Source organism: Pseudophryne corroboree, chromosome 6, assembly GCF_028390025.1.
Source record: "Pseudophryne corroboree isolate aPseCor3 chromosome 6, aPseCor3.hap2, whole genome shotgun sequence".
Classification (NCBI taxonomy): Eukaryota; Metazoa; Chordata; class Amphibia; order Anura; family Myobatrachidae; genus Pseudophryne; species Pseudophryne corroboree.
Genome location: NC_086449.1, coordinates 603,519,324 through 603,546,749, shown reverse-complemented (window position 1 = coordinate 603,546,749; position 27,426 = coordinate 603,519,324). Strand labels below are relative to the sequence as shown.

The following is a 27,426-nucleotide window of genomic DNA, read 5'->3' as shown; positions in this document are numbered from 1 at the left end:
TGGTCCCCTGGACCTGCTCATTGTAATGTGGTATAAAATGAACTGGAGGGCATTATACTGTTACATAATATAAACTAAAGCACTGTAATGTGGCACAATATAAAGTGGAGGCACTATAGTGTGTCATAATATGAACTATATCATAATGTGGATTGGGGATACGGTGTTGCGTAATGTGTACAGCCAGCCCTTCAATGTGACATAATGTGAATTAGAGTACTACTGTGGTTCATAAAAAATATTAGCTCACTACTAAGGGACATAACATTAACTAAGACACTACTGTGGTTCACAAAATTAACTAGGGCACTATTATGGGGCATAGAATTAACAGGACAGGGGCCCTTCAAAATGTTGCTATGGGGCCCATTAAGTTCTTGCTACGACCCTGGTGTCTGACAAAGATGATTGATGTAACATAGATAAAGTAAAAGTTGATCAGTGCAAAAAGATGTGCTATAGTCTGGGTATTGTGGAAACAATACATTACAGTCAATGTATGATGAACATAGAATGCTTCCATTGGTCTATACAATCCTATAATTATGATGCTTTTTTATTTGAAGGGCTTCCAGAAGAACAGAAACTTGTACTTCCTGGAATCCTAACACAACAGGAGCCCCACTGGGAATGGCTTCTTACTGACAGGAGTCACACCAGAGACACGTACAGCAAGACCCAACCATGTCGAAAAAATTGCGTAACAAGGGCGAAAAGCCCGAAGCTCTATTGCTTTCTCTCCAAGCTGCAAACGAAGACCTCAGGACTAAATTAACAGACATTCAAATTGAACTTCATCAGGAGAAGTCCAAGGTACAAACAATATATGGGCCACAGTGTATCTTCCTTTCTCAGAGAAAAAGGAAATCAGAAAAAGAACAGCTTTAAATAGGTTGGGTATGGCTTACCGGCGCTGGGGATCCCGGCGGTCAGCATTCCGACCGCAGTTATCCCGGCAGCAGAATGCAGGTGGGAGGGAAGTGCAACGAAGCCCCTTGCGGTCTTCTTGCGCCCGCCACGATGCGGGCTCGGTGGTGACCTGCGCTCGCCACAGGTTCTATTCCCACTCTATGGGTGTCGTGGAATAGGGAATAGTCCCTGCTAGTTGGCATGCCGACTGTTGGGATTTAGTGGGGGTCACACTAGGCGGGGCTTTCCCAGATATGTCAGAAATATCCAGTGGGCAGCTGCTGGAAAATGGTCATGCAGCAGCCGTCAATCTCAGAAGGACCTCCCAGCCCCTCCTCATCCTTGTTCCCTCCCCCAGTGCCTGCAGTGCAGTCAGTCACTACTGATTCTGCTACAGACAGCTGCAGAGAGGAGCAGTCCCAGGGGAAATGCAAACCTACGACATCGCAATGGTCCGATCATCAATAGTCCAATACACAGGTTCTCAAACTCGGTCCTCAGTACCCCACACTGTTCATGTTTTGCAGGTCACCTGTAGATCTTTTAAAATGTGGCAGTTGGTTATACACAGTGCACCTGCTGAGTGACATGGAAAACATGAACCGTGTGGGGACCTGAGGACCGAGTTTGAGAACCACTGGTCCAATATATCAGTAGCCAATATTTTAAAAATCATTATTTAGCAAAAATGAGTATTTAAATCGCTAGTGTGGATGGCTATTTGTGCTGGGGGATATGAAATGTTGGGTGACAGAATACAGGAGTGACATTGTAGTGGGCAATTCTATACGTGGGCAATTATTTTAAACAAAATAAGACAATTATTTTAAACAAAGTAAGACAACTACAGTATTCGTTACACTCTAATACCCCTTTCACACTGAGCCAGTCACCCGGGATTTTTGCAGGGCAACCTAGGTCCTGGCTTGGTGTGAAAGAGTCCACTCGGGTTGTGTAACCAAGGTTATGTTTTAAAGCTACTGATTGGCTTTTTATCTCAAGGCCCGCCTCAAGGGAGTGACATGCATGACAGACACGGATGCAGTGTGAAGGCGACAATCCAGGACTAACTTGGGTCCAAGGTGCGGTGGGAAGGGGGCTGCAGCTTGCGACCATGTTCTCTTTACCTGGCTCAGACCCAGGATTCAGGTGTGAAAAGGCTATAATAAACAGCCAGGCTGGTCTCTTGTTGATCAAATATACTATTTAGTGTCTAATTATGTCAAATATATAAATTCTAATAACCTTTTAATTCATAGGCTTCTTAATCTATTTACACCATCTGCTGTCATATCAGCATTGTCATGAATTTATCTTATTTTGATTGTAAGATGTTGCCAGCACCACTATACTGCAGCTCAACCTAAACTATATTGCTTATCTTGTTTAATATTCAGGTGACTAAACTTGAGAGGGAGAAAAACCAGGAAACCAAACGCGTAAAGGAGCAGGAGCAACACAAACATACGGCTACTGTTTCGGAACTGAAGGCCAAGCTGCACGAGGATAAGATGAAGGAGCTTCAGGCAGTACGGGAGAACCTAATCAAGCAGCACGAGCAGGAGATGTCACGGATGGTTAAATTAAAAGAGGCAGAGATCCTGCGACTGAAGTCCGCGGTCAATGCCCTTCGGGATGGTAGCAGTGACAAAATGAGGACAGCTCTTAGTACCGAGGCACGGGAAGAGGCCAGGAAAGTGTTCGACTCTGAGCGCCTCAAACTCCTACAGGAGATCACAGAGTTGAAATCTGCCAAGAAGCAGGTGGATGAGGCCCTCAATAATATGATACATTCAGACAAAATCAAGGCTGGAGATTTGAGGAGTGAGCACCATTCGCACCAGGAGGCTATTGCAAAGATTAAATGGGAAAGTGAGAGGGACATCCGGAGACTGGTGAGATGGAATTTACTCACATTTTCTGGGACGCTATATAATTTGGCACAGCAAAGTTGAGGAAGCCAAAGTCAACAAACCTTTGACTTTATGGAAAATTTAATAAATCATTTTACTGTCCTTAATTACTTTTTTTAACCTATTTATTTGATCACTTTTGTTGTTTAGTGAGCTCATCTATATTCTTTAGCCCATGTACTTTATTACTTTGATAGACTTATCCTTTTGCGCAGAACTCCTGGCGTGATTCCCATGCTGTGCACTTTTTCCTTATTTTTGCTACTTTTTGCACAATTTAGAATTTTAATTCGCATTTAGTATACTACTTATTTAGGATTAGTACAGATGTGTTCGCATACATCTAGCCTCAATACGCCATGCACCGCAAATATGCCTGACGTGATTGAGCTGGCAGTTCCCAGGCAGCTTGGCTAAGATGTACAAGCAGACTCTGCTGATTAAAATCATACGCAGAGTGTCTATATTCTGTGTGCGACCGCCCATGTATCTGCATATGAAATGCTATGTAGCATAGCATGTCGTATGCAAACACGGGAGCAGTAGCACACAGAATATAGGCATGCCACATATCATTTTAATCAGCAGAGTCTGCTTCTGTGTCTTATTCGCATCGCATTTTCAGGGAGAAAATGCTTAAAAATGCGCCCAGGATTTAGTAAACGCGCTCATGACTAGGCGCGACTAGAAGTGCTGTTTAACATGACTGCAGCAATGATGGACGAGAACACATCTGTATTTTTGTATTAAAGGAATTGGTGTAAGTTGCAGATTACACATAATGATGCACGCATGGATCACTCATATTAGACATGTATTTTGTCTTTTTTTTACACACTGCATACTGTTTCCTCAAATTTGCTACTTTTGCCTTTTTTTCCTGCATTGGGGGTAATTCAACTGCAGACGAAGGGTGCGAGTTGCCGTTGTTGCGGCATGTAAACAGTGTCAATGGCACCACATCTTGCACGCCTCATCCGTTCAAGTCCCGAATTTGCACAAAACTGCTCACAGTCCTATGGGGGTGCGAGCATTTTTGTGCGAAATAGGGTTGCCGTAAAGTACAGCTGTTGCCGCACTGATTCTGCCACCGAAGCCTTCCGCCAGTATTTGAATTCCCCCTACAGTGTACTTTGCACTGCATTGTGTGCTTTTTTTCCTCAATTTGTCAACTTTTATTTGCTTATACTGTACTAGATACTTAGGATTAGTATTTTTAGAGCAATGGAATTGGTATAAAGTCACACATTAAACATAATGATGCATGGAGCGGGTCACTTGATTCTGACCTGTCTTTTGCCATTTTACCCTAGATTGTGTACCTTAACCTCCATAGTGCTGCGTTTTTACATTTAGAGCTTAAGGACAAATAGAAGACAGCTATTGCTGTTACAAAGAGAGTTCCAAGCATCTTGGCTTTATGTTATTCCATTGTAAGTAATGGTGCTCAGTGATACGGTAATACCTACAAATATTGTTGCTTGTTTGTTTATATCACACTAAATTTGAAGTGTTCAAAAAGTGTCTTTATAACATACTTATATTGCATATTAATTTAGTCATCAACAGGTGAAGTTAGATTTGATATATTTGTAGTAAAGTTCCCTATAAAAGTCCTCATAAATGTTCACTTTTGGATTGTTCTTCAGATGGATGAGATAAAGGCAAAGGACAGGATAATCTTCTCTCTAGAAAAAGAATTGGAGACACAAATCAGTTCCCTCCAGAAGCTCCAGTTGCAGAAAGAAGCATTGGATGAGCAGATATTTCTAGTGAAAGAAGCTGAGTGTAACATGATTGGAAGTCCCAAACGTGAAATCCCAGGAAGGGCAGGAGATGGATCGGAGCATTGCGGAAGTCCAGTAAGACAAATGTGCAAACAAGCTTTTTAATAGGCTAACACTAATATATTTTTCATTTTCACATTTTTCTATAGAAATATAATTATGTACAGTACATTTATTTAGTTTCTGACTGCAGTCCTTGTTAAACATCATATACATGCCAGCAGTACTGATTGTTGCTACTTGCCTCTCACCTATGCAGGTTAGTCATGCTAGTAGGCTGGTGTGGCAATGGGAAAGCTGTGAAAGGAGACCTCACTGATCATGATCCCCAGCATCATGACCAGTGTTCCACACATATGAGGCAGGACCAGCAGTTCCTTTGCAATCTCAGTCCAACCCCCATTTACTTTAAGAGACAGCCAGGCCTAGCACTCTTTGCTAGGTGATTGCACAGTATGTTTTTAGACTCGCTGCTGATTACCTTGCTCTGGGTCATCCAACTCTCTACCAATGTGACTGTGTTTCTAATTAATTTTCTTTCAGATCTTAGTGTGTATCAGACCCTTGCTGGACTTTGACTGCACTTTTTGCGTTTTTCTGAATTACTTCTGCTATAGATTTTACCTCTCTCCTGTATGAGCCTTTGTTATCTGCCCATATTATTTTACAGACATTACTACACTATTGCTTAATCCCCTTGGTACTGTCACTAGGAAGCACATGTGCTGAAATACAAATTTTCCAGACTAACACTGACCTTGTTTTCTTGTCATGTTCTCACATAAGCTTTCCAGCTTTTCTGGTTTCTCACTTCTCATTTCTAGCATTGATTATGTGCTCCACCATTGGGGTCCTCCCCTGAACCTATTGGCTATTAACTTTGCCCTATTCCTGTGCTAAAATCTCCTAGCCCAAAATAATGTAAACCACAGTGGCATTGGCTCAGAATGCTGAAGCAGCTTTAACTCAAGTGACACATATGCTGCACACAGCCCATATAATGCATTTAGCGGTGGCTTCATGAATAATGGGCCCTACACACTTGAAGATATAACTGAGCGATATGAACGTTCTCGTTCATTAATGAATGAGAACTCGTTCATATCGTTCAGTGTGTAGGCACCAACGACGAATGATGCGTGGGACCGCGCTCGATCATCATTGGTGCCATGTCGCTTATGCATGCAGGCCAATATGGACAATCTCATCCATATTAACATGCAGGGCTATGGAGCCGGGTGATAGGGGGAGTGAAGAAACTTATCGGCCGTCGGGCAGCTCGGCGGCGGGTTGCCTAATGTGTAGGGGGCATAAGAGCCGCTATGTCTGCTGCTCTGCAGATAGCCCTGAACCAGAACTATTGCTCAAGTTCCCAGGACAATTTGATATAATGGAACCCAATACTGACAATTGATCACACATTGTCATCTGCTTTTTTAAATGTGATCAACAACACTGTCTACGGAATCACTAAAAGTGGAACTTATTCTTAATCTCCTGTGATGACTACTCTTCTGATGTTTTTGTAGGCTTTTGATAAAGCTCTCAATGATCCCCACTGTTCAGCTACCACAGAAGCTGAATGCACTAACCTATGTCATGGAGCTTGCTCTTTGCTACAGTACACCATTGAATTCAGTCAATACATTGGGAGATACTGAGTATAATATGGTAGCCAAGAGGTCTCAATATTTTAGTGGCCTTAGCAATGACACTAACGATGAATTGGCACATATAACTCTGCCTCCAGGACTTGAAGGATTTATAGGATACTGCATACTTATCTTATGGAGTTCCAGAAGGACAATTGCAAGATGCAGCTCTTACTCTACTCTATCCCTAAACTATCCCGCTATGCCTCTAGTCCTTGTGACAATCCATTAACTCTGGGAACCAGAAGCTATGCAGATTGGGGGCTTACAAGGTCCCATAATATCTCCAAGAAAACAGCATAGCAGAGAGCTCCAGTTATGTCTTTATTATGCCAGCCCTGCTCACTTTCTGTCAGTATGCCTGTCTATGGAGAAAAAGATCCACTCTTGTGGGATTCATCAGGACCCAAGTTCTTCAGGGGGAAGGGAGGATAGTCTCTCAGGTGCCCTCTTATTATTTTCCCAGTTAACACAGTCAAGTGTTTTCCAAAGTGTTATATTTCATTACAAATAACCATTCAGAAACAACATCATCAGAATAGTAGCATTGGTATACTCTGGGTCAATGGGCAATTATATTGACAAAGGGCTAATTTAACATTAAATTCCTATCACAAATAAAGACAGAGTATCCTGCTAGAGACAGGTGGTCGGGCTGCTGGCAGTCATGTGACCGATGCCAGAATCCTGACAACCCTCAGGAGATTTCATGCCCAACCCCTAGATATCATAGCTGGCTCTCACATTGTTTTGGGGCTGGCAAATAAAGAAGCTTCCAATGTTTATTGTAAAAATTCAACGGCATAGTGTGAGCTTTGTCTATGATGTGGTACATTTTCCTAACTTCCCCGTGTTCCCGGGAATGCCTTGGATTAGCAGACACAATACATGTGTTGATTGAGTTTTACCATGAAAAGTATACTAAATCGAATATATTTATTTATTACCAGTAATTTATATAGCGCACACATATTCCGCATCGCTTTACAGAGAATATTTGGCCATTCACATCAGTCCCTGCCCCAGTGGAGCTTACAATCTATATTCCCTATCACATGTATACACAGACACATTCATGTTAGGGTTAATTTTGTTGCGAGCCAATTGACCTAGCAGTATATTTTTGGATTGTGGGAGGAAACCGGAGTACCCGGAGGAAACCCACGCAAGTACAGGGAGAATATACAAACTCCACACAGTTAGGTACATGGTGGGAATCAAACCCGTGATCTCAGTTCTGTGAGGCAGTAATGCTAACCATTACACCGTCCATGCTGCCCCATGTATATCTCTGTTATCTATAGAGTTAAGTATTGTTGAGCACACTGGTGTCAGGTTTACACAGATTTGTTTGACAAAGACCAGAAGAGAACTTCCACAGCACGGAATTTACAGATGCCAATAGATATTCTTCAGTACATCCAGATTCCTTTTGGGCCTCTATATTCTCTATCCAAACCTGAACTTCAGACATTCAAAGACTTTACTGAAGATAATTTAGCCTGTGGCATCATACATCCAACAACTTTTCCAGCCTGAGCGCCAGTTATCTTCTTGGGCAAGAAGACTTTATATGAGGGATGCTTAGAATTTTATCAGAATATGTGCAGGGGATATATAAAAAACAGCCTTTCAGACTTGATATGGCCATGTTGAATAAATGCCGCTTAGCTTTGTGAATATTCCAAGATCCTTCCAGCACTTTTTTAATGGTGTCTTCAGGAATATTCTAGGTCATTTCATACTCATTTACACAGATTACATCCTCATGTGATCACAGGAGAGTACTGGAATGTTTCAGAACTCAATGCAAATTTGGGGACTACACACTTTGAACAGACCATACAGAGTTCCTTGGTCATATTTTGTCAGCTAGGGGAATTGAAATGTATAGTGTGTGTGTGTACATGCAGTAATTTGGAAACCGGACAGAACCATGAGATATTAAATCAGTCTAATGCTGTCTGGGTTCTGCTAGTTATAGACATTTCAGGAAAAGTTTCTCAAAAATAGATGGAGAGCTTTTAACTGTTGTCATAGCTCTTGTAGAATGTAGACATCTTCTTGAGGCAGTCTTTCACCCTCAAATTATCTACACAGATCATAGTAATCTCCAATTTATCAAATTTGTAAATGGATTAAACACCAGACAAACCTTTTGCCAATGTTCTTTATCCACTTTAATTTTGGTATCATATTAAGACCGGAATTCAGTTAACCATGATAGATTACCGCAGGCTTATTGATGCCCTTGGGCTCTCCAGTTAGCCCCAAAGCCAGGTATTATCAAGGATTTTTTTCACCTGCCTCAGTGGGTAAAAAAAAATCCCTAATAACTAGCAGGTTAACGGGTGCCACAACCCTGTAAGCACGCAAATCCGTGTAACTTCCTTTGACATACTACTTTAGTGTCCATTAACGGGGCTGTCGGGTAAAAGTGGAGTACAGTTGAATAGCCTCAGGTATTAAAGCCTAAAGGGCCTCCTCCATTTTTGAACCACAGTAATTTACCACAGGTAATTGAATTCTTAATCCGGCTTCCCACAATCAAAAAGCAGATGCCCTCTCATGACAATTTAGGAGGATCTGTGATTTGATTTATTTGAACATTTTACCAGAGAATAAATTCATAGCTTTCCTTTCAATGTGTACCCTGAGAAACATATATCTACATCTGCTTGTAAATGAAGACAACTAGAAGATGAAAATGATTGACCTTTAGGGCTCCAGGATGGATGCTGATCTGTAAAATCTTTCTTATACATTCCCTTCACTAAGAACTAAGCAAAATCAACTTGCAGAACTTTGCTATGCTCTTAAGCCTTAATTCCTTTGTTACTATCAATTGCTTGCAGATATGTTGAAAATACACTTCTGTCCATTGAAAACTAACCTTACTGTCAGTTTCTCAACTACTATTCCAGTTCTAATAATTCAGCACCTCTGGCTGCTCACTTCCTTTTGCCATTATTGATTTTGAGCCCATGCGATTGGAGGCGTTTAGCGTTGGCATTCCGACTGCCAGGTTCCCAAAAGCCGGGATTCTGACCAGATATCAATTGGAGTCCTCCTCTGAACCTGTTGGGTGCAACCTTTACCCTATTCATAAGGCAGTACCAGAGTAAGACACAGAATACAATTTTCCAGATTTTTGAAAACCATTATTTAAGAAACACAAGACAGGTGAGGAGTAACATCCTATTTTGAAGGTGCTGTGCACCTTGATTGGCATAGTGGTACGTAGATGCTACTAAAGTTCATTGAGTTGCTGTGGAACAGACGTGTGCATCAGTCAGTGGGAAAACTGATGAGAGTGAGAGCATTATTTACAAAGTACAGAGAAAAAAGATTTTATATCACACCACTCCCATGTGTCGTTTAAATTATATGGTACCATACTTTGCCAGAGGTCTTTACCTCTTTACCAGCACACTTAAAAGGAGCAGACCCCTGAACAGTAGGGAAAATGTCCTTGCTCATAATGATACTTAGGATGCTGATACTGCACACTTGTCATTCTGGAGCTTTCTCTGGGGGAAAAGATGATGGATATCAAGTCACCTCATTAATTTTTCCAGATGTCATAAGTCAGCCTTTCTTTTATTTCTGTTAGTGGTGGGTCTCAGTAGTGCTGCAGGCATTGCATCTGACCATTTAACCTTCCTAGGATGGTAGGGTCTTTTTTGACCCATATCAACAGAATAATGAATGTATGCTCCATTGCAACACCCTAGGAAGGTTAACTGTGTTTTTTAAACATATTTTGGAAAGCTTGTCTTTTTTTATTAGAATTTTTTTTTTTTAAGCACCATTTTATCTTTCTTCCTTAAAACTAGCAGTAATGGTAATTTGGATGGTGAAATCTCTGCTTCATTTCTAGGGAATTACATATCTGCAATAGTCATTTTATTGTGAAACGTGTGCTCCTATCTCAATTGTTTCTTAGCAGTATTCCAGCCAACTATAACTGTAATCGTGTCTGCTTTTTCCATATGAGTATGCTTCAACCCATCCTGAGTACATAAAAATACTTATCAAATTACCAAAACATATTACAATAAACAGCACATAAATATGTAGACTACTAGACTGGATATCAACAATAATGGCCGCCTCCTCCTATATAATGCCGGGAAACACTGACAAAGAGGCGTTACTCTTCATTTAGTGTGATCTTCATGTTCTCTTATTGGTAGTCCTGGTTTTTAGCCATGTATACTGGAACACAAAAATCAAAACAAAAGAAAACAGAATGTACTGTATGTAGTATGTATATATTTTCTGTCTATTCTGCCTTGTGAAAAATGAAAGAGGGAGTGCAGGAAGTGAGGATAGCAATACATAGGGGGATGCGTTGGGTAAGAAATGCCGGCGTTTGGGATGTCAGGAGACCGACCACACCATCCCAATGCTTAGAATTCTGACATGGGGAGGATAAGTATACTTACCCCAGTGCCCCCTATCCCTAACCCTCCCTCCCCACAGTCTAAACCTAACCCTACCCCCCCCCCCCCCTCACACCGGAACCTAACTCTTACCCTCCCCGGTGTGCCTACACCTAACCCCATCTGCTGCAGCATATCCCTAACCCTGTCTACATCTGATTCCTCCTCTCCACAGCTTAACCCTAACCCTCCCTTCCTCGCAGCCTAACCCTAACCCTCCCCCTGCAGCCTGGTCCACACTCGTCCAGGATCTCAGCGGTTGGGACTCCGTCACTGGGATGGTGCTCCTTGTCGGGATGCCGGCGGCTGTATTTTGATCAGTGTCGGGATTCCGGCATTGGTTTTTTGACTGCCGGGATCCAGACCACCAGGATCCTGACCGGATCCCAGGGAGGGTTGGGGGGATCCTGACAGGATCCCATGGAGCGTTGGGGATGGTGCTCCTTGGCGGGATGCCGGCACCATTATTTCGATCATATTTTGACTACCGGGATCCCGGCCGGATCCCAGGGAGATTATGTAAATTCCTACTGTGCTACTCTCCTTCTAATTTTGCACTTACTCAAATAAGATTAAATCAGCATCCTCCGTAGGTCTAATAAATGAATGACATTTATTCTTAAAAATATGAATTCCAGGGCTTAGGCCACCTTATAAAAAGCTTGTTTTGAACCAATACATTCAAGGGAAAAGAATACTAACAGGGACAGTAAAAAGATGCATAACATTTTTATATTGTTGATAGTTTTATGACAACTTTCTACAAGGAAAAGTAATATTTAGCAAATAGTGGGTAGGTGTAATTATCATGATTTGAGTATTCTAGTAAATAAAATCAAATGTATGAAAATATAACACAAATCAGTAACACAAACTGTCTTTGTAGGATTTACGAAGAAATCAGAGAAGGATAGCGGAGTTAAACGCCACAATCCGGAAACTGGAGGACAGAAATACTCTGCTTGTAGATGAGAGGAATGAACTGGTAATGTGTGTTACTGATCTGTTCAATAACTACTGGTAGCTTATACAATTGTCAGGGATGATGACTGAATGTACTTAAAAATGCTTATCGTGGCTTCACATGACTGAGATAAATTATAACTGCCGGCCATCCCAATGTCATGGGAGGTTGGTTTCCGTGCAGAGCAGCGGGTGAATATACTGAATAGATGTTGTGCGCATGTGTATAGCATTTAAACAGTGGGCGGAGAGAGCCTGTGGCGGCCCAGCTCCTTGGAGAGTGCTAGGCACGCCCCCAGAGTGACAGAAACAGGGTTTACCGTTAAGCCATGCCCCTTTTTTAACAAGGACACTCTCCTTTTCAGGTGCGCACCGAAGCAGTGGCTTATATTCAAGTTGGATAAACCTTATTTGAAACACTCATTCATGTCTGAGACATTCAAGAGCTACAATTTCACTGGCTTGGCTTGAAATTATTTATTTTACCTATTTTGCCTTTAAGCTAATTTATAAGTTTATTGAATTTCATGCTAGTTTATTATTATTATTTATAACTGGTATAAATAAAAAAAATTATATATTACATTATTTTATATTGTATTTTCTTCTTCTGGGTCCATAGGAATCCACAGGGATTACCTTGGGGTATGATGGTGGAGACCAGGATCATGCACCAAACAGTTAAGCTTTTAGAGCTCCCAAGATGCACTGGTCCTTTTCCCTCATACCCCGCCCATAGCTCAGGTGCCTCAGTTTTTCGTTTGGTGGTAGCAGGAGCTGGTTCACCTTTAGAACATTTGGTATAATTAAAAAAAATGTTTTAAATTATTCTGAAAGTTTACTAAAATGATTATTTAGTTTGTTGAGCAGTTTTGAAGAAAAAAAAAAGATAAAATGTTACTATGTTCAAGTATAGATTAGAAGGCATCCCAGTGTCTGAGTATTGTAGTTCTTCCCCAAGGTGAGCTACAGTAGGATTATTTCTGTTTCATTACTGGCCTCCAACAGTAACCAATTTCCATCTACTTCTCTGCTACAGATTCCATGAGGTGAATGTGTCTGGTTGATAGATCTACATTATAAAGGGTCTACAGTAAATAGGTTGACCCCAAATGGTCGATATGCAGTAGGTAAACAGGTACAAAAGGAGGACATAGTCAAAAGGTCGGCATGTAAAAGGTCGACAGTACAAAATATCAACAGGTTCAAAAGGTCGACACCTATGGTTGACACAACTTTTTTTTTTAAAGTCAGCTTTTTTATACTTTACCATCCCTGGGGTCTACGACTGGGAATAGTAACTTGTGCCAAGTGCAGCAGTAGCAGAGCTAGCGAAGCGAGCCATGCGAGGGGACGCGGTACACTAATTTGGGTCACATGTGGTTAAAAATGCAAAAAGACAAACAAACATGCAAAAAAAACCTGTCATCCTTTTTTGTGTCGACCATTTCCACGGTGACCTTTTGACCATGTAAACTTTTTCTAGTGTTGACATTTTGACCCTGTCGACCTATCGACTGTAGACGTTTAACATGTAGATCTAATGAACCATACCTGGCGTAAAAATATTTAATCCCTCATAATAGGACATACTTGTGAGCTGCAGTAAAACTTAGATTTTGCTTAAAAACAAATGTTCATTTAGTAATTATACTAACTGTATTTTTCAGTTACGGAGAGTCAGGGAAGCAGAAAAACAATACAAACCCCTGCTGGAAAAGAACAAGTGCCTCACTAAAAGAAATGATGAATTAATGCAATCTTTGCAACGTATGGAAGAGAAACTGAAAGTCCTCTCTAAAGAAAATGCAGAAATGGTATGTATCATGGAGACATATGCTTTTAGGTCCTAGACCACAAATAGCAAGTTTGGGGCCTTCTGTTTCCTTTTCCAGTCAAACCAGTCTAATAAATAAGGTTTGACCCTTCCTGCATCGCTGTAGTTTGTATATTGCTGTTTTGCTATTTCAGAGTTGAAAATCAGGGGCTATGTACTGCATGTATGTAACTAGACATTTCCATACATTAAGGATTTCATTAGGTGATTTGGAGGAATTGGGCACAGAGGGAAGTGTGTTTTCCGGTAAGATAATTTACTAACAGTAATAGTGCAACTCCCAGTGCTCATCTATGTGAGTGTGTGCCTGCTTGCCCCCTAGTGCAGCGGTGGCCAACCTGTGGCTCTTGAGCCACATGCGGCTCTTTCTTTCTTCAAATGTGGCTCCGAGTCCTAACACACAAAGTCACATGCCCACAACAGATCCGGTAACCACTGCTCTCCATAAAAACACGCAGCAGCACTACGGGGACTTAGAACTGAGGGAGCCAGATACTAGAGATGAGATACCCACCAGCAAACAGAGGACACATAAGGGGCTGCTGCAATGGCATGAATTGGGGGAAGCTGAGGTGACACATGAGGGTGCTGGCTGAAGTGACAGGAGGGTGCTGGCTGAAGTGACAGGAGGGTGCTGGTTGGAGTGACAAGAGGGTGCTGGTTGGAGTGACAAGAGGGTGCTGGTTGGAGTGACAAGAGGGTGCTGGCTGAAGTGACAAGAGGGTGCTGGTTGGAGTGACACACGGGGGAGCTGAAGTGTATTATGTGAATCTGGATTTTTCAATATATTTTATGTGGATCTGGCTTTTACAATTATTTAATGTGGAAGTGGCTTTTTCAATGTATTTTATGCATGTGTGCCTTCGGCTCGATGTTGGCTCTTTGACGTACCTAACAAAAATTTTTAGGCTCTTTGTCTCTGACTGGTTGGCCACCCCTGCCCTAGTGCATTGTTTAAAAAAAAAAAAATTGCATAGAAAAAATAGTTCCATGCAAGTTGCTTGATGCTCCTGCCAATCAGTGCTGAAAGTAGGGTGGTACAGCGTGGTACGGAGTCTCATTAAGAAATATGGTGGTGGTACTCCGTACCACCAGCCCACCACTGGGGCATCATTTATAAGGGGCATTTTTGTGTGTGGGACATAAAATGGTGTCAGTGGCATAACTGTGTGTGGCATAATATGTAATAGGCATTATGGTGTGTGGTATAATATGTAAAGCATTATAGTGTGTGACATAATGTGTAATGGGCATTACAGTGTGGCATAATGTGTAATGGATGCTACGGTGTCAGGCATAATGTGTTATAAGCATTACGGTGTATGACAATGTGTAATGGGCATTATGGGAGGTCATTCCGAGTTGTTCGCTCGCAAGGCGATTTTAGCAGAGTTGCTCACGCTAAGCCGCCGCCTACTGGGAGTGAATCTTAGCATCTTAAAATTGCGAACGATGTATTCGCAATATTGCGATTACACACCTCGTAGCAGTTTCTGAGTAGCTTCAGACTTACTCGGCATCTGCGATCAGTTCAGTGCTTGTCATTCCTGGTTTGACGTCACAAACACTCCCAGCGTTCGCCCAGACACTCCTCCGTTTCTCCGGCCACTCCTGCGTTTTTTCCAGAAACGGTAGCGTTTTTTCCCACACGCCCATAAAACGGCCTGTTTCCGCCCAGTAACACCCATTTCCTGTCAATCACATTACAATCGCCAGAACGATGAAAAAGCCGTGAGTAAAATTACTAAGTGCATAGCAAATTTACTTGGCGCAGTCGCAGTGCGGACATTGCGCATGCGCATTAAGCAGAAAATCGCTGCGATGCGAAGATTTTTACCGAGCGAACAACTCGGAATGAGGGCCATGGTGTGTGGCATAATGTGTTATTAGCATTACTGTGTGCGGCATAATGTGTAATAAGCATTATGGTGTGTGGCATAATGTGTAAGGGGCATTACAATGTGTGGCATAATATGGCCATGCCCATATTATCATGTAGCCACTCCCCTAGTTTCACGTGACCATGCCCCCTCATGACACATGGCTATGCCCATTTTAACTATTAGCACCACTAAGAAAAAATGTCTACTTGCACCACTGCTTCCAGTGCACATGGTGGGAGAGTTAAAATGTCACATTAAAGCCCAGCTATCTTCCCTAACACTGATTAAGCTGATTAAGAAATGATATTCAAATCTAACCTTAAATAGCTTCAGTTAAAAAAAATAGTGATACATAGTGAAATTATTCAAATCCTATGTAATAAAAGGCTATTGCTGCTCCTCACTTCTATGGGGGGATTCAAGGGTTTTGCACGGCTGTGGCCACTAGAGGGCGCCCAACAGTGCAATTCAAGTGTTGCTCCATTCTGGCACGCACAGCCACCAACGCTGACATTACTGTTATGTTTTTCTGTCATTTTGATTATGTTGTTCCGTCAAAAGTAGATCTGAGTAAAGATAAGAATAAGTGAAAATAAAATGAAGCACAGATACTCTAATGTCTCAAGAGTTTTTTAATACACTTTTTAAAGGGGATAAATGTGAGGTTAAATAATTTTAGATGCTGATAGCATTCACAAGTTCATCTATATATGATCCTCAGGAATTATATGTTCTAATCTCCTATATAATAGCCCAAATCTGTGACTCTGTGCCTGGCCGTAACGCTGGGCGGAGTCAGAGTCACAGATCTGGCCAGACCCCTAAATGCAGTCACATAGTCTATGGAGGGCAGGCAGAGCCGGATTATAGCAGGGGCGACCGTCCAGGGGGCACCCACACACACTCTACCGAACTCCCCCGCCCCTCCACCGCTCACTTACCCGGCGGCTGAAACTTCCCGGAACCCGCTCTCCCACCCAGCGCCCGCCCGACGGCTGTGCGGCTGTCACGGAGCTCCCCCGCCCCTCCATCCGCTCACTCACCCGGCGGCTTTAACTTCCCGGGACCCGCTCTCCCACCCAGCGCCCGGCAGACGGCTGTCACGGAGTTCCCCTGCCCCTCCACCCGCACACTCACCCGGCCGCTGCAACTTCCCAGGACCTGCTCTCCCACCCCGCGCCCGTCCGACGGCTGTGTGGCTGTCACGGAGCTCCCCCGCCCCTCCACCCGCTCACTCACCTGGTGGCTTTAACTTCCCGGCTCTCCCACCCAGCGCCCGGCCGATGGCTGTCACTCCACCCGTACACTCACCCTGCCGCTGCAATTTCCCAGGACCTGCTCTCCCACCCCGCGCCCGTCCGACGGCTGTGTGGCTGTCAGGCTGTCACGGTGCTCCCCCGCCCCTCCACCCGCTCACTCACCCGGCGCCAGCAACTTCCCGGGAGAGACTTTGCTATTTGCTGCAGTATTCTGCTGTCGAGAGAGGGCTTCAGACAGGCGGAACTGGCATCAAGGTTAGTGTGTCACCATGCCAGCATTGTCTTGGGGGTGGCCAGGGTGCTGTCTACGGCTGTGAGCTGTGGTGTGGGAGACAGAGGCTGTACTTCACACTGTTTGGAAGTGGGAGGTGGGGTGGTTGTCACAGAGGATTGTATTGTCTTTTTTTTTTGGGGGGGGGGGGGGGGAGTGTGCCGATGTCTGATTGTAAAAACCACCGCACCCAACCCTCCCCCACCCGCTGGGCCGCCGGACCCCCTACCACACCGGCGGCACCCTTACACCCACCTCTCCACCACCCACAGTGCCTACGGACCCCCACCCCTATCCGCCACACCCCCTCACTTGCCCCACCTGCAGCACCTCTGGACCACCCTACTCCACCCGCGGCACCTGCCCCTTCCCCACTCGCAGTGCCTCCGGGACCCCTCCCCCATCCGCAACAGCTCCGCACCTACCCTTGCCCCACCCGCAGCGCCTCCGTACCCCCTCCCCCATCCCCAGCCCCCACTCCCCTTCGCAAAACGGCTACGCCCCCTTCCCCATCGGACGCCCTTTTGTCGTGCAATATTTAACCACTAACCAAAACTAGGAATGCAGGTAATACTCCATGTAATACAAATATTGAATGCCAGAAATGTGTGCGGGGGTTAAGGGGGCGTAGCCCCTTGCGACGGTGTGAAGAGCGCCCGCAGGGCGCGTTGAGTCACCTAGTGATATAATAATCAGTAGAAAATTATTTCTCCCCTTTGCCATACACGGTGTAAAAAAATAAAATGACCTACTACGCAATTTTATGTAATTGCTGTATGTTCCCATAATTTTTGTTGTGTAGAAACTTGTCTAACAGATCGCCCAATAGTAAATTGAAGAAGTCACTTATGAAGGGTAATGCCCTATTTGTTACAGCTGATCCGGAATTGAAACGTACTGTGTTTGTCTTGTGTTCCCTGATTGACAGAGACTTGACATGATGTGAATCGCATGTGATAGTAACAGATATTGCATTTATAGTCACAAGTCTAGCAGCTCCTGGAACAGTACTACTTCAATAGTGCCATATAGTCACAGTACTAAGATCTGTCACTGGAAAACACATGATATATATGATAATTCTAAAAGGAAGGGGGGGGGGGGGGGAGGGCTTTACTGCACACCTTCATTTTAAACATAAGATGTGCTACCATGCTAAGACTTGTAGTGCCACGCAGGAAAAAAGAAAATGCAGGTACACACTCTAAGCACTAAGACTACTGATAATCAAAACAATTATAATAAACAAGTGGTTCTCAAACTGCGTGACGTGGCACCCTGGGGTGCCTCAGGACACATGCAGGGGTGCCCTGGATTGATGGTCCAGGACCAATATTCATTATTCCTGGTCAATGTAATAGGCAAAACCAGTGCTGGTGGCTGCTAATCATAAACTATGTGGACAAACAGAAGCAAATCCTGTCCCTCACCACACAACTGAACCTTAGGATGACATATAAACACAACTTATTTAATTGAATATTTATTTCTAAATTTCTCAGCAAGAAAGTTTTGGCCTAGGGGTGCAGTGAAAAAAACATTCTGATCCTCTAGGGCACCGTGAGTCAAAAAAGTTTGAGAACCACTGTAATAAACGTTACAATTTAAGGTTCTTAGCATGGTTGGACAAAAACACTGCCCACCTACCACGTCACAGTGATTTCATCAGATGGGTCCCTGACATCCCTAATACTGACATATTATATACATATATCCAGGTCTTATCTATAATAGTGCTCATTCTAATATATAGTCAGCAATACAAGGAGCATGCACTAATTGGTAACACCTAAGTGCAGGTGGGTGGGGTGCTAGTCCAGGAAGAAGGGTCTCCACCTTCAAGTGTACATACAAACACTATTACAGAGTATAATTCTGTATATTAACCCGGATGTTTTAAGACAATTCTGGGAGTACTGAATGTCTGTAGTAGTCACTCAATCATTTCTGTTTAATCATGCTTCTGTAGTGACCACTGATCATCATACAAAACTGGTAATTTCATCATTGCAACTAATTGATACAAACTCCACTCATCTCATCACATAGTCGGGGTTGTAGTACTTAGTTAAACTATCTCAGAGAGAAAAATGTTAGTCTATGAGAATCAGTGACCCACCCCATATCCCTACAATGTTATTTAGAATGACAAAACAACCAAAGCAGCCGCACATATTCCCTGGTGCCCCGGTCAGTAACGGGCACTCGGTCTGACAAGGCATTAGTATCACAGCGCTCCAAGTGTTAGGAAGTGTTATTGCTAATCTAGTAGTTAAATATTGAACCCTAATCTGGGATGACAGGTTCACTTTAAGGCACGAATATATTTTTTAACTTGGAGAAACATGTACACATATTTGTTGCTAACCAAACCAATGAGTTGACCTTAAAGCTGCATTACCACCTAGTTCAGTGTTTTCCAAACTTTCTTGAATCTTGGCACCCTAGAGTTTCAGCATTTTACTGCACCCCTGGGCCAAAGTTTCTTATTGAGAAATTCAGCAAAAAATATTACATTTTGTAAATTGTGCTTATATGTGATCATTAGGTTCAATGTTGCTCTTCTGTTTGTCCACTCATTTCATGTTCTGGAAATCACTGCCCTAGGTTATACTGTATGTTTTACTAGGATGAATACTCATTCAAAACTTTGAAATTATTGCAAAGGGATTGTGTGAGCAGGGAAGCCAATCAGAAGACATCATCTCTTTATCGCGTCTTGTGATTGGTACTCCCACTTTAAGCTCCTACCTTGGTTTTCACTATGGACTGTCAGAGTAATTGGGCCCCAGAGGTCGATGCTACATGCAGCCATTTTAGCTCCAGATAGGTCGGAGAGACACCTTATTAAAATATTTAAATAACAGTGCATCTTCAAGATAAAGCTACAAGTAAACCATAATAAACTGTCAAAATTATTCCCCATATAATCAACTCGACATTTCAATTGAGTAGTTTTACAACATTGATTGAGATACCAAACTAAATATTATTAAAATCATAATATGGCTCCAGACTCACATAAAAGTATATTTGTAAATGTATTTATCTGGTTTCCAAATTTTCTACTTCAGCGAGAGAAAATCACATCTCATCCTCCTCTGAAGAAGTTGAGATCCTTGAATGACCTTGACCAAGCTGGGGAAGAGCAAGAAATTGAGTTTCTGAAGTTACAAGTGGTAGAACAACAGAACATTATTGATGATTTAACGAGGGTAAGTGTGATAATACAATGTTTGTAGTCTATTGGTGGCTTCATTGCATGTAGAGTGGATTTATTAACACCAGGCCGGGGCCAAATCTATAATAATCACTATCAGGTAGAGATGAGCGGGTTCGGGTTTTACTCGGTTTTACTCGGATTTACTTGGTTCTCAAAATGGCATCTTATTGGCTATCCAAAACAAGAGACATTCGTGAGCCAATAAGATGCCGTTTTGAGAATTGAGTAAATCCAAGTAAAACCGAACCCGCTCATCTCTACTATCAGGTCATAAGCAGCTGGGTTAAATGGACAGAGCCATGTAAATGAAATTCTTAAACAGCTAAACTACTGATATTCATTTTGTGGATACAACAGCAGTGTATGTAGATAGATAGATAGATAGATATTAACAGTTATTTATATACTGCACACATATTCTGCAGCGCTTTACAGAGACTATTTGGAAAATCACCTAAGTCCTTGCCCCAGTGGAGCTTACAATCTATATTCCCTACCATATGTACACTATACACATTGACACTAAGGTTAATTTTGTTGGGAGCCAATTAACCTACCAGTTTATTTTTTAGCTAGATAATGACACCCGCCATAGAAGCTGCAGTATTATATCATTGTTTTAGTGGTAATTGATCTGCAAGACCACAGTTCTAACATATACGTCATGTTTTTGTAATAAGAACTTACGTGTACTGCTTATTACACTAATATGGTGATTACCAACCAGTGTCATGATACCAGGCAATGATCGGGGTTAAGAGGGTAAAACTTTTAAAATAAGTTTAATATAGGCAGTGGAGATTACATATTATCTATTTTATAATTGTAAATGACATACAAATAGTATAAATCACTTTGCTTTTCAAACTCAGAAATTTTTCCCAAATCTGTTTTATTACAATATTTAAAAGTTGCGACCCTAAAGGAAAAAATAAAATGAGCTGTGGCCTGATTCTGAATCTGTATGTTTAGAGCTAAGAACCTAACTCTTTTTTTTTCTAGGATAGAGAAAAACGGATTAGACGAAAGAAACATAAAAGAAGTTCCAAACCTATTAAGGTGTGTACCATGGAATAAAGAAAGTACTTGTACGTATCCACTAATCAGTAGGGTCGCCGAGACATACCACCGGCCCAGATGCTAGTGGGTGTGTGGCCAAACACTGCGGTCCGCTTGTTAAAACATGTATTAAAAATACTCTGCGCCGGGGGGCGTGGCCTGGAGGCTGAACTGAGTGACAGCACGAGCAGGGAGCTCCACTATAGTTGAGGAGAAAATACCCTCGTTTTTCTCCCCCTGTGCCTTATAACCCTCCTGACTTCAGCCCCTGCAGCTGTGGGGACCCCTCTCCGTGGTGGACTAGTGCTGCGGAATCGGGGAGCCGGTCTACTGGCTCCTGCGGGTTGCGGCCTGTCCACCACCCAGAAGCCGGGACCTCGATTTGGGACCGGCGCTCAAAATATATTTACTCTTGGAGTGCCTGACGGGGACCCTCGCTCTGAACCCCTGCGACCGGACCACCTTGCTTGTGCTGCTGAGATCGGCGGCGCTGCGGGAGGACAGAGAGACCGGCCGGACGCAGGCGCGGGAGGTCCGGAGTCCCGGCGGCGGCGGCCATCTTAAGCCTCGGGAGCCGGAGAGGGATGCGGGAGACGCTCGGTTCAGGTAATACTTCCTCCTGCCGAGGTGAGCTGCTCCCCTGACCCAGTCTAACAGCGGTGATCTCCCCCCCCCACTGAAGCCTTGTACTTACAGCAGCCAGGGACCCTGATTGAGACGCCAGGCAGGACGCAGTCGTATTCCTCCTGCATGCTTATCCTGGGGCTGGCTCTTGGTCTCCCCTGGGACTGCATTGTATAATCTGCCCCTCCTGGGTCATTTAAACCGGACCCCCCCCCATGCTAATATTATCTGGAAGCTGTGTGGGGACCCTTCAGCTGCAGGCTATAGCTGAGACCCTGCCCAAAATATCACTCGTAGCTGGGACTTAAGTAATTGCTCTGCTTCCCACTAAGCATCTGGATCCCTTGATAAGGGTCTGGGCTGCTTTATGTGATTGAGGCGCTTCGGATGGAGGCGATTACTGATCGACCTGGAGCATTTAACCTGTCAGTGCTGTGCTGAGATGTGATCCTTCTTACATTATGCCCTCCTAGTGCCTCCCCGCACTCACTTTAGCCGTTGCATACCTACACGCGGCACCGTCGTTATCCTGTCGGATTGAAGTCAGCTGTACCCCCGTTCTACTGTATTAAGTACTTCTCTGAGAAGTCCAGAGTCATGCCTCTGAAGACGCATAAAGCCTCCAAACCGGTCACACAAGTCGCCTTTTTTAAGTCTTCTCCTTTCCGTAATAAGCCTCCAGAGACTGGAGCCCCTGTGGCTGGTTCGTCGCCCCAGACCATGCTGTCCTCTCATCTGGCATCTGTTTCACCTTCCGATGATGCACCCTCTTCACCGCGGCTTGAGGATGGTGAAGCTTTGACAGTGGGCAGTATGAAGCTATTGCTGCATCAGTTTAAAGACAACGTAACATCTGAGTTTAGAGCCATGTTGAAATCCTGCCAAAGCTCCATTGACGACCTGGGCGAGAGGACCGTCCAGCTGGAAACGAAGATGGGCAAAGTTGTGGGCTCGCATAACTCCCTCATTGACTCCCACGATACCCTTGAGGGTGAAGTGGCTGCTCTGCACGATAAAGTGTCGGATTTGGAGGATCGCACGCGTAGAAACAATCTTAAACTCAGAGGGGTCCCCGACTCGGTTTCCAATAGCAGTCTTCATGATTACACTATAGAGATCTTCAAGAAACTGCTGCCTTCCGCTAGTTCCTCGGATCTGCTTATAGACCGCATCCATCGAATCCCGAAGGCCCGTGGCGCTCCGGAAGGATCGTCTAGCGATGTTCTGATGCGAGTTCACTTTTTCCATATGAAAGATTCCTTGCTCAAAGCGGCTAGACCATCTTCCGACTCATCAGAGGCCTTGGGCCAGCTTCAATTATTTGGAGACTTGTCACACACTCTTAACAAGAGACGCTCATTCCAACCTGTTACTGCGGTTCTTCGGAAGGCTGGCATCCTCTATAGATGGGGCTTCCCCACTCGTCTGTTAATTTCCAGAGACGTCTCCACTATAGGCTATCTCTTCAGTGGACGATGGTATGAAGCTTCTCCGTAAATGGAATCTTGGGGGTGATCTCGGGTCTGACTCTCCTGACCGCCGACTCCAGCAGGACTGGTCGACGGTTGAGAAGTAGAGTCGTGCCTCTATAACATCTATTTACCTTGGATGACCTTCACTTGGATGACGATACGATTCCAGGATGTCTACTACAGAGACTGCTAAAGTTATTATATATGTTGCTTACTACCATTGAGACTATTTGTTGCTGTTTCTTTACTTTGATTCGCTTATATTTGAGTAGTTCAGACTTCTAGTTTTAAGAGTCAGGATTTCGTTTTATGCTTCATTCTGATTATTTTTTCTTGCTGTTGCCTTTACGTTAACCTATTTGCCCTAGGTCTCCATGATAGGTTCTGAATTGCATGTCTCTGTAGTTTTGCACTTACAGGTTATATGTGCTGTATGCCGCGTGTGTTTATATACGCTGAGATACGCAATCCTTGGCTGTTTGGTTGCGGGGAGGTTGGCCACCAACCTCTCTATTTCGTAGTGTTAGGTGCTGGATGTTTTGGCGTCTTACTATGGCTCCGTATCTTTACGGGGTCTGTTTCTTTTCTTTTTTTCATACTTCTTCCTTTTCTACCCCTGTCTGTCCCCCTTTTGTGTCTTGTCCCCCCCCAGGGTTTTGTTCCTACTGTGGTGCTATGTCTGATGTACAGTATTACTTTTGCCTGCGTATGTTGGCTTCAGCGGCTGTTTCACTCCCTGTTTAATCAGCTATGGTCAGGATAGTCTCGTTAAATGTTAAAGGATTGAACTCCCCACAGAAATGTAAACTGGCTCTGTCCTCCTTCTATAAAATGAAGGCGAATGTGGTTGCAATTCAAGAAACCCATTTTAGAAAATTGGATCCCTCTCGATTTCATGATAATTGTTTCCCTACTTGTTATATGGCTAATGGTCCTACAAAGAAGGCTGGGATAGCGATACTTTTTTCCCTGAATTGTTCTTTCACACTAGAGTCCCAAATAGTAGACCCTGAGGGTCGATATCTCATATTAATAGGGTTATTGGAAAACGTTATGGTCACTTTAGTCTCCTGCTATGCCCCGAATTCTGGTCAGCTTCCGTTCTGTACGAAGCTGTGTTCCTTGATACAAAAGCACACTAAGGGGCCCTACACACTGGCCGATCCGCCGCCGAGCTGCCCGACGGCGGATACGGCCGACGGGCGACCCGGCGGCGGGGGGGCAGTGACGGGGGAGTGAAGTTTCTTCACTCCCCCCGTCACGCGGCTCCATTGAAGTGCAGGCAAATATGGACGAGATCGTCCATATTGGCCTGCATGCACAGCCGACGGGATACCAGCGATGAACGAGCGCGGGGCCGCGCATCGTTCATCGCTGGAGCCTCCACACTGAAAGATATGAACGAGTTCTCGTTCATTTATGAACGAGATCGTTCATATCTTTAAAAAAAATCGGCCAGTGTGTAGGGCCTATAAGGGGACAGTTCTGATCTTGGGGGATTTCAATTTAGTTGTGGACCCTCTGCTAGATAGATCTCGCACTACTAGGAGTACCCTACCCGGGAATCAGAATACTCACGATGGGAGAGCTAGCCTGCGTCAGGTTCTAGGTGAATATGATCTTTATGACGCATGGAGAACTAAACACCCCACGGTGCGGGACTATTCTTTTTATTCGCATGTTCACTCCTCATACTCTAGGATAGATCTTGCCTTGACTAATAAAGAGACTCTGACGGCCATTCGAGAAATTACCATATTGCCAATGACTTGGTCTGACCATTCCCCATTATTGGTAGTATGGGACCAGGAGGCCTGTAGGGTCTCCCCGGGGCCCTGGAGACTGGGGAAGTTCTTACTTAACCACCCTGATGCCTTTCTCACTATACGACGTTCTATACAGCTATACCTTGACACTAACAAACCGGAAGACACCTCGATTTTTAATAACTGGTGCTCTCTTAAGGCAGTGATTCGAGGTTCTGCCATTCAAACTGCTTCCAGACTTAAACGCTCTCAACAGGCCGAACGTCTGTCTGCTGAAATTGAGGCTGCCAGACTGGAATTGCTGCATAAAGCGGACCCTCTTAATAGATCTACTTTCAAGCTTTTGCTAGCCGCTAGGGAAAAGGTTAGCGTTTTCTCCCTTAGGGATGTGCAACGTAACATTGCTCGACTAAACCAGAGGTTTTATGTACTTGGTAATAAGGCGGGTCGCCTCTTAGCTCGGAAGTTACGGAGTAGACGAGCTAGAGCTAGGATTCATTATGTTTGTTCCTCCACGGGATCTAGAGTATCTGACCCTTATGATATTGAAAACACCTTTGCAGAGTATTACTCTCAACTCTATGGTTTAAGATCGGACCAGACTACCCCCCAACCCAGAGCAGCTGATATTCAATCCTTTTTGAAGGCGATCTCCCTCCCGACGCTGGATTCCGTGACCTGCCTGTCCCTTAGCTCCCCTTGGACATTAAAAGAACTAGAAGCAGCCATTTCTGATCTCCCGAGAGACAAGGCCCCTGGCCCTGATAGCTTGCCCTCCAATTTCTATAAATCATATAAGACTGACTTGGCCCCCGTACTGTTGTCTGTTTTCAATGAGGCATCGGTTGTGGGGAAGTTTCCGAGAGAAATGCTTGAGGCACAAATAGTTGCTATCCCTAAACCTGGTAAACCCCCTACCTCCATCCAAAACTATCGTCCCATAGCTTTGTTGAACACAGACGTTAAGCTTTTTGCAAAGCTTATCGCCAATCGCCTTTCCCCGCTGCTTCCTTCCCTCATAGCTGCTGACCAGGTTGGCTTTGTCCCGGGCAGGCAGGCAGGCCCCGGACACCACTCGGAGAGTGTATAACATACTGGAACACTGTGATGCACATAAAACGCCCCTTCTTATACTCTCACTGGACGCCGAAAAGGCGTTTGATAGACTCCACTGGGGATATCTGAGAGCTGTTCTGGATAAATTTGGGTTTGTTGGGAGGTTTTTGGATTCTATTTTTGCTCTATACTCTGCCCCCTCTGCAAGGGTGTTTGTTAATGGTTGTCTGTAAGGGGACTTTGATATTTAAAATGGAACAAGACAGGGTTGCCCCCTGTCACCCCTCATATTTGCCTTAGCTATTGAGCCCCTGGCCGAGGCCATTAGGTCTGAACCAACGATTGCAGGTCCAGGGATAGGAGGTCTGACTCACAAAATCAGTTTATTCGCTGACAATATTTTGCTTTGTTTAACTCACCCTGACACCTCTCTACCTGCACTCCATACTATCCTGGATCGATATTCCAGAATTTCATATTACAAGTTAAACACTTCCAAGACCGAGGCCCTACCGCTTCATATTTCACCACGCACTGTGACTTTGCTTAAAGACCGATACCGATATGCTTGGCAAGAGAGATCTATTAAGTACTTGGGTATTCATCTTTCCCTAGACAGAGACCTGTACGACTCTAATTATTTGCCCCTCTTAAGTGCTTTTGAAAAATTAATTAAAGAATGGTCCCTTCATGAAATTTCCTGGTTAGGACGCATCTCCGCGACTAAGATGATATTGCTCCCTAAACTTTTATACTTGTTCCGGGCTATCCCTCGCAGCTTCCCCAAACCTCTTATCGTAAGGGCTAACAAGATCATCTCCCATTATATATGGAAGGGGTCTAGGCCCCGTATTGCTAGACAGGTTTTGATGTTACCTAAGACTGTCGGAGGGGTGGCCTACCCGAATTTGGAGGTGTACCACTCCGCTTGCCTTCTCAGTCAGGCTCAAGATTGGTTCAACATGCACAATCCCAAACCATGGGTCCTCATTGAACGGTCTTTTCTGGGTTCGATTGACAAGAGGGATCTGTTTTTGCTGCCCGCCCATAGCGTCCCAAAATGGCAGGGCCCGGGGGAAGCGGTTAGATGCACCATGAAGCTTTGGCATGTGGTTGTTGCGTCTGATTCGACTATTTTGTTGCCGTCGGCCGATTTGCATATTAGAACTATTGCTAATATCATACCTAATCTTGGGTTGGACGCATGGATGAAGGGAGGGAGGTTTGGTGCCCTTCTCTAGACTGCAAAGTCACTCCGGTATTTCAAAACAAGACTTCTTTAAATATCTGCAGATACGTCACCCGCT

General features: G+C 44.0%; 1 protein-coding gene across 3 annotated transcripts in view; it reads left to right on the top strand.

Annotated features, from left to right (window-relative positions):
- Positions 1-27,426, top strand: part of JAKMIP2 (janus kinase and microtubule interacting protein 2) — a 241,153-nt gene that overhangs the window by 122,445 nt on the left and 91,282 nt on the right. For 2 of the 3 annotated variants that reach the window (XM_063928047.1, XM_063928046.1), the window contains exons 3-9: positions 567-813; positions 2,307-2,804; positions 4,472-4,684; positions 11,593-11,691; positions 13,340-13,486; positions 19,994-20,134; positions 21,145-21,201. In XM_063928047.1, coding sequence (XP_063784117.1) covers positions 685-813; positions 2,307-2,804; positions 4,472-4,684; positions 11,593-11,691; positions 13,340-13,486; positions 19,994-20,134; positions 21,145-21,201 — 1,284 coding nt within the window. In that variant the 5' untranslated portion in view covers positions 567-684. Of the gene's footprint in view, positions 1-566; positions 814-2,306; positions 2,805-4,471; positions 4,685-11,592; positions 11,692-13,339; positions 13,487-16,171; positions 16,904-19,993; positions 20,135-21,144; positions 21,202-27,426 lie in introns of those variants that run through there. The other variant, XM_063928048.1, reaches the window with a different exon arrangement.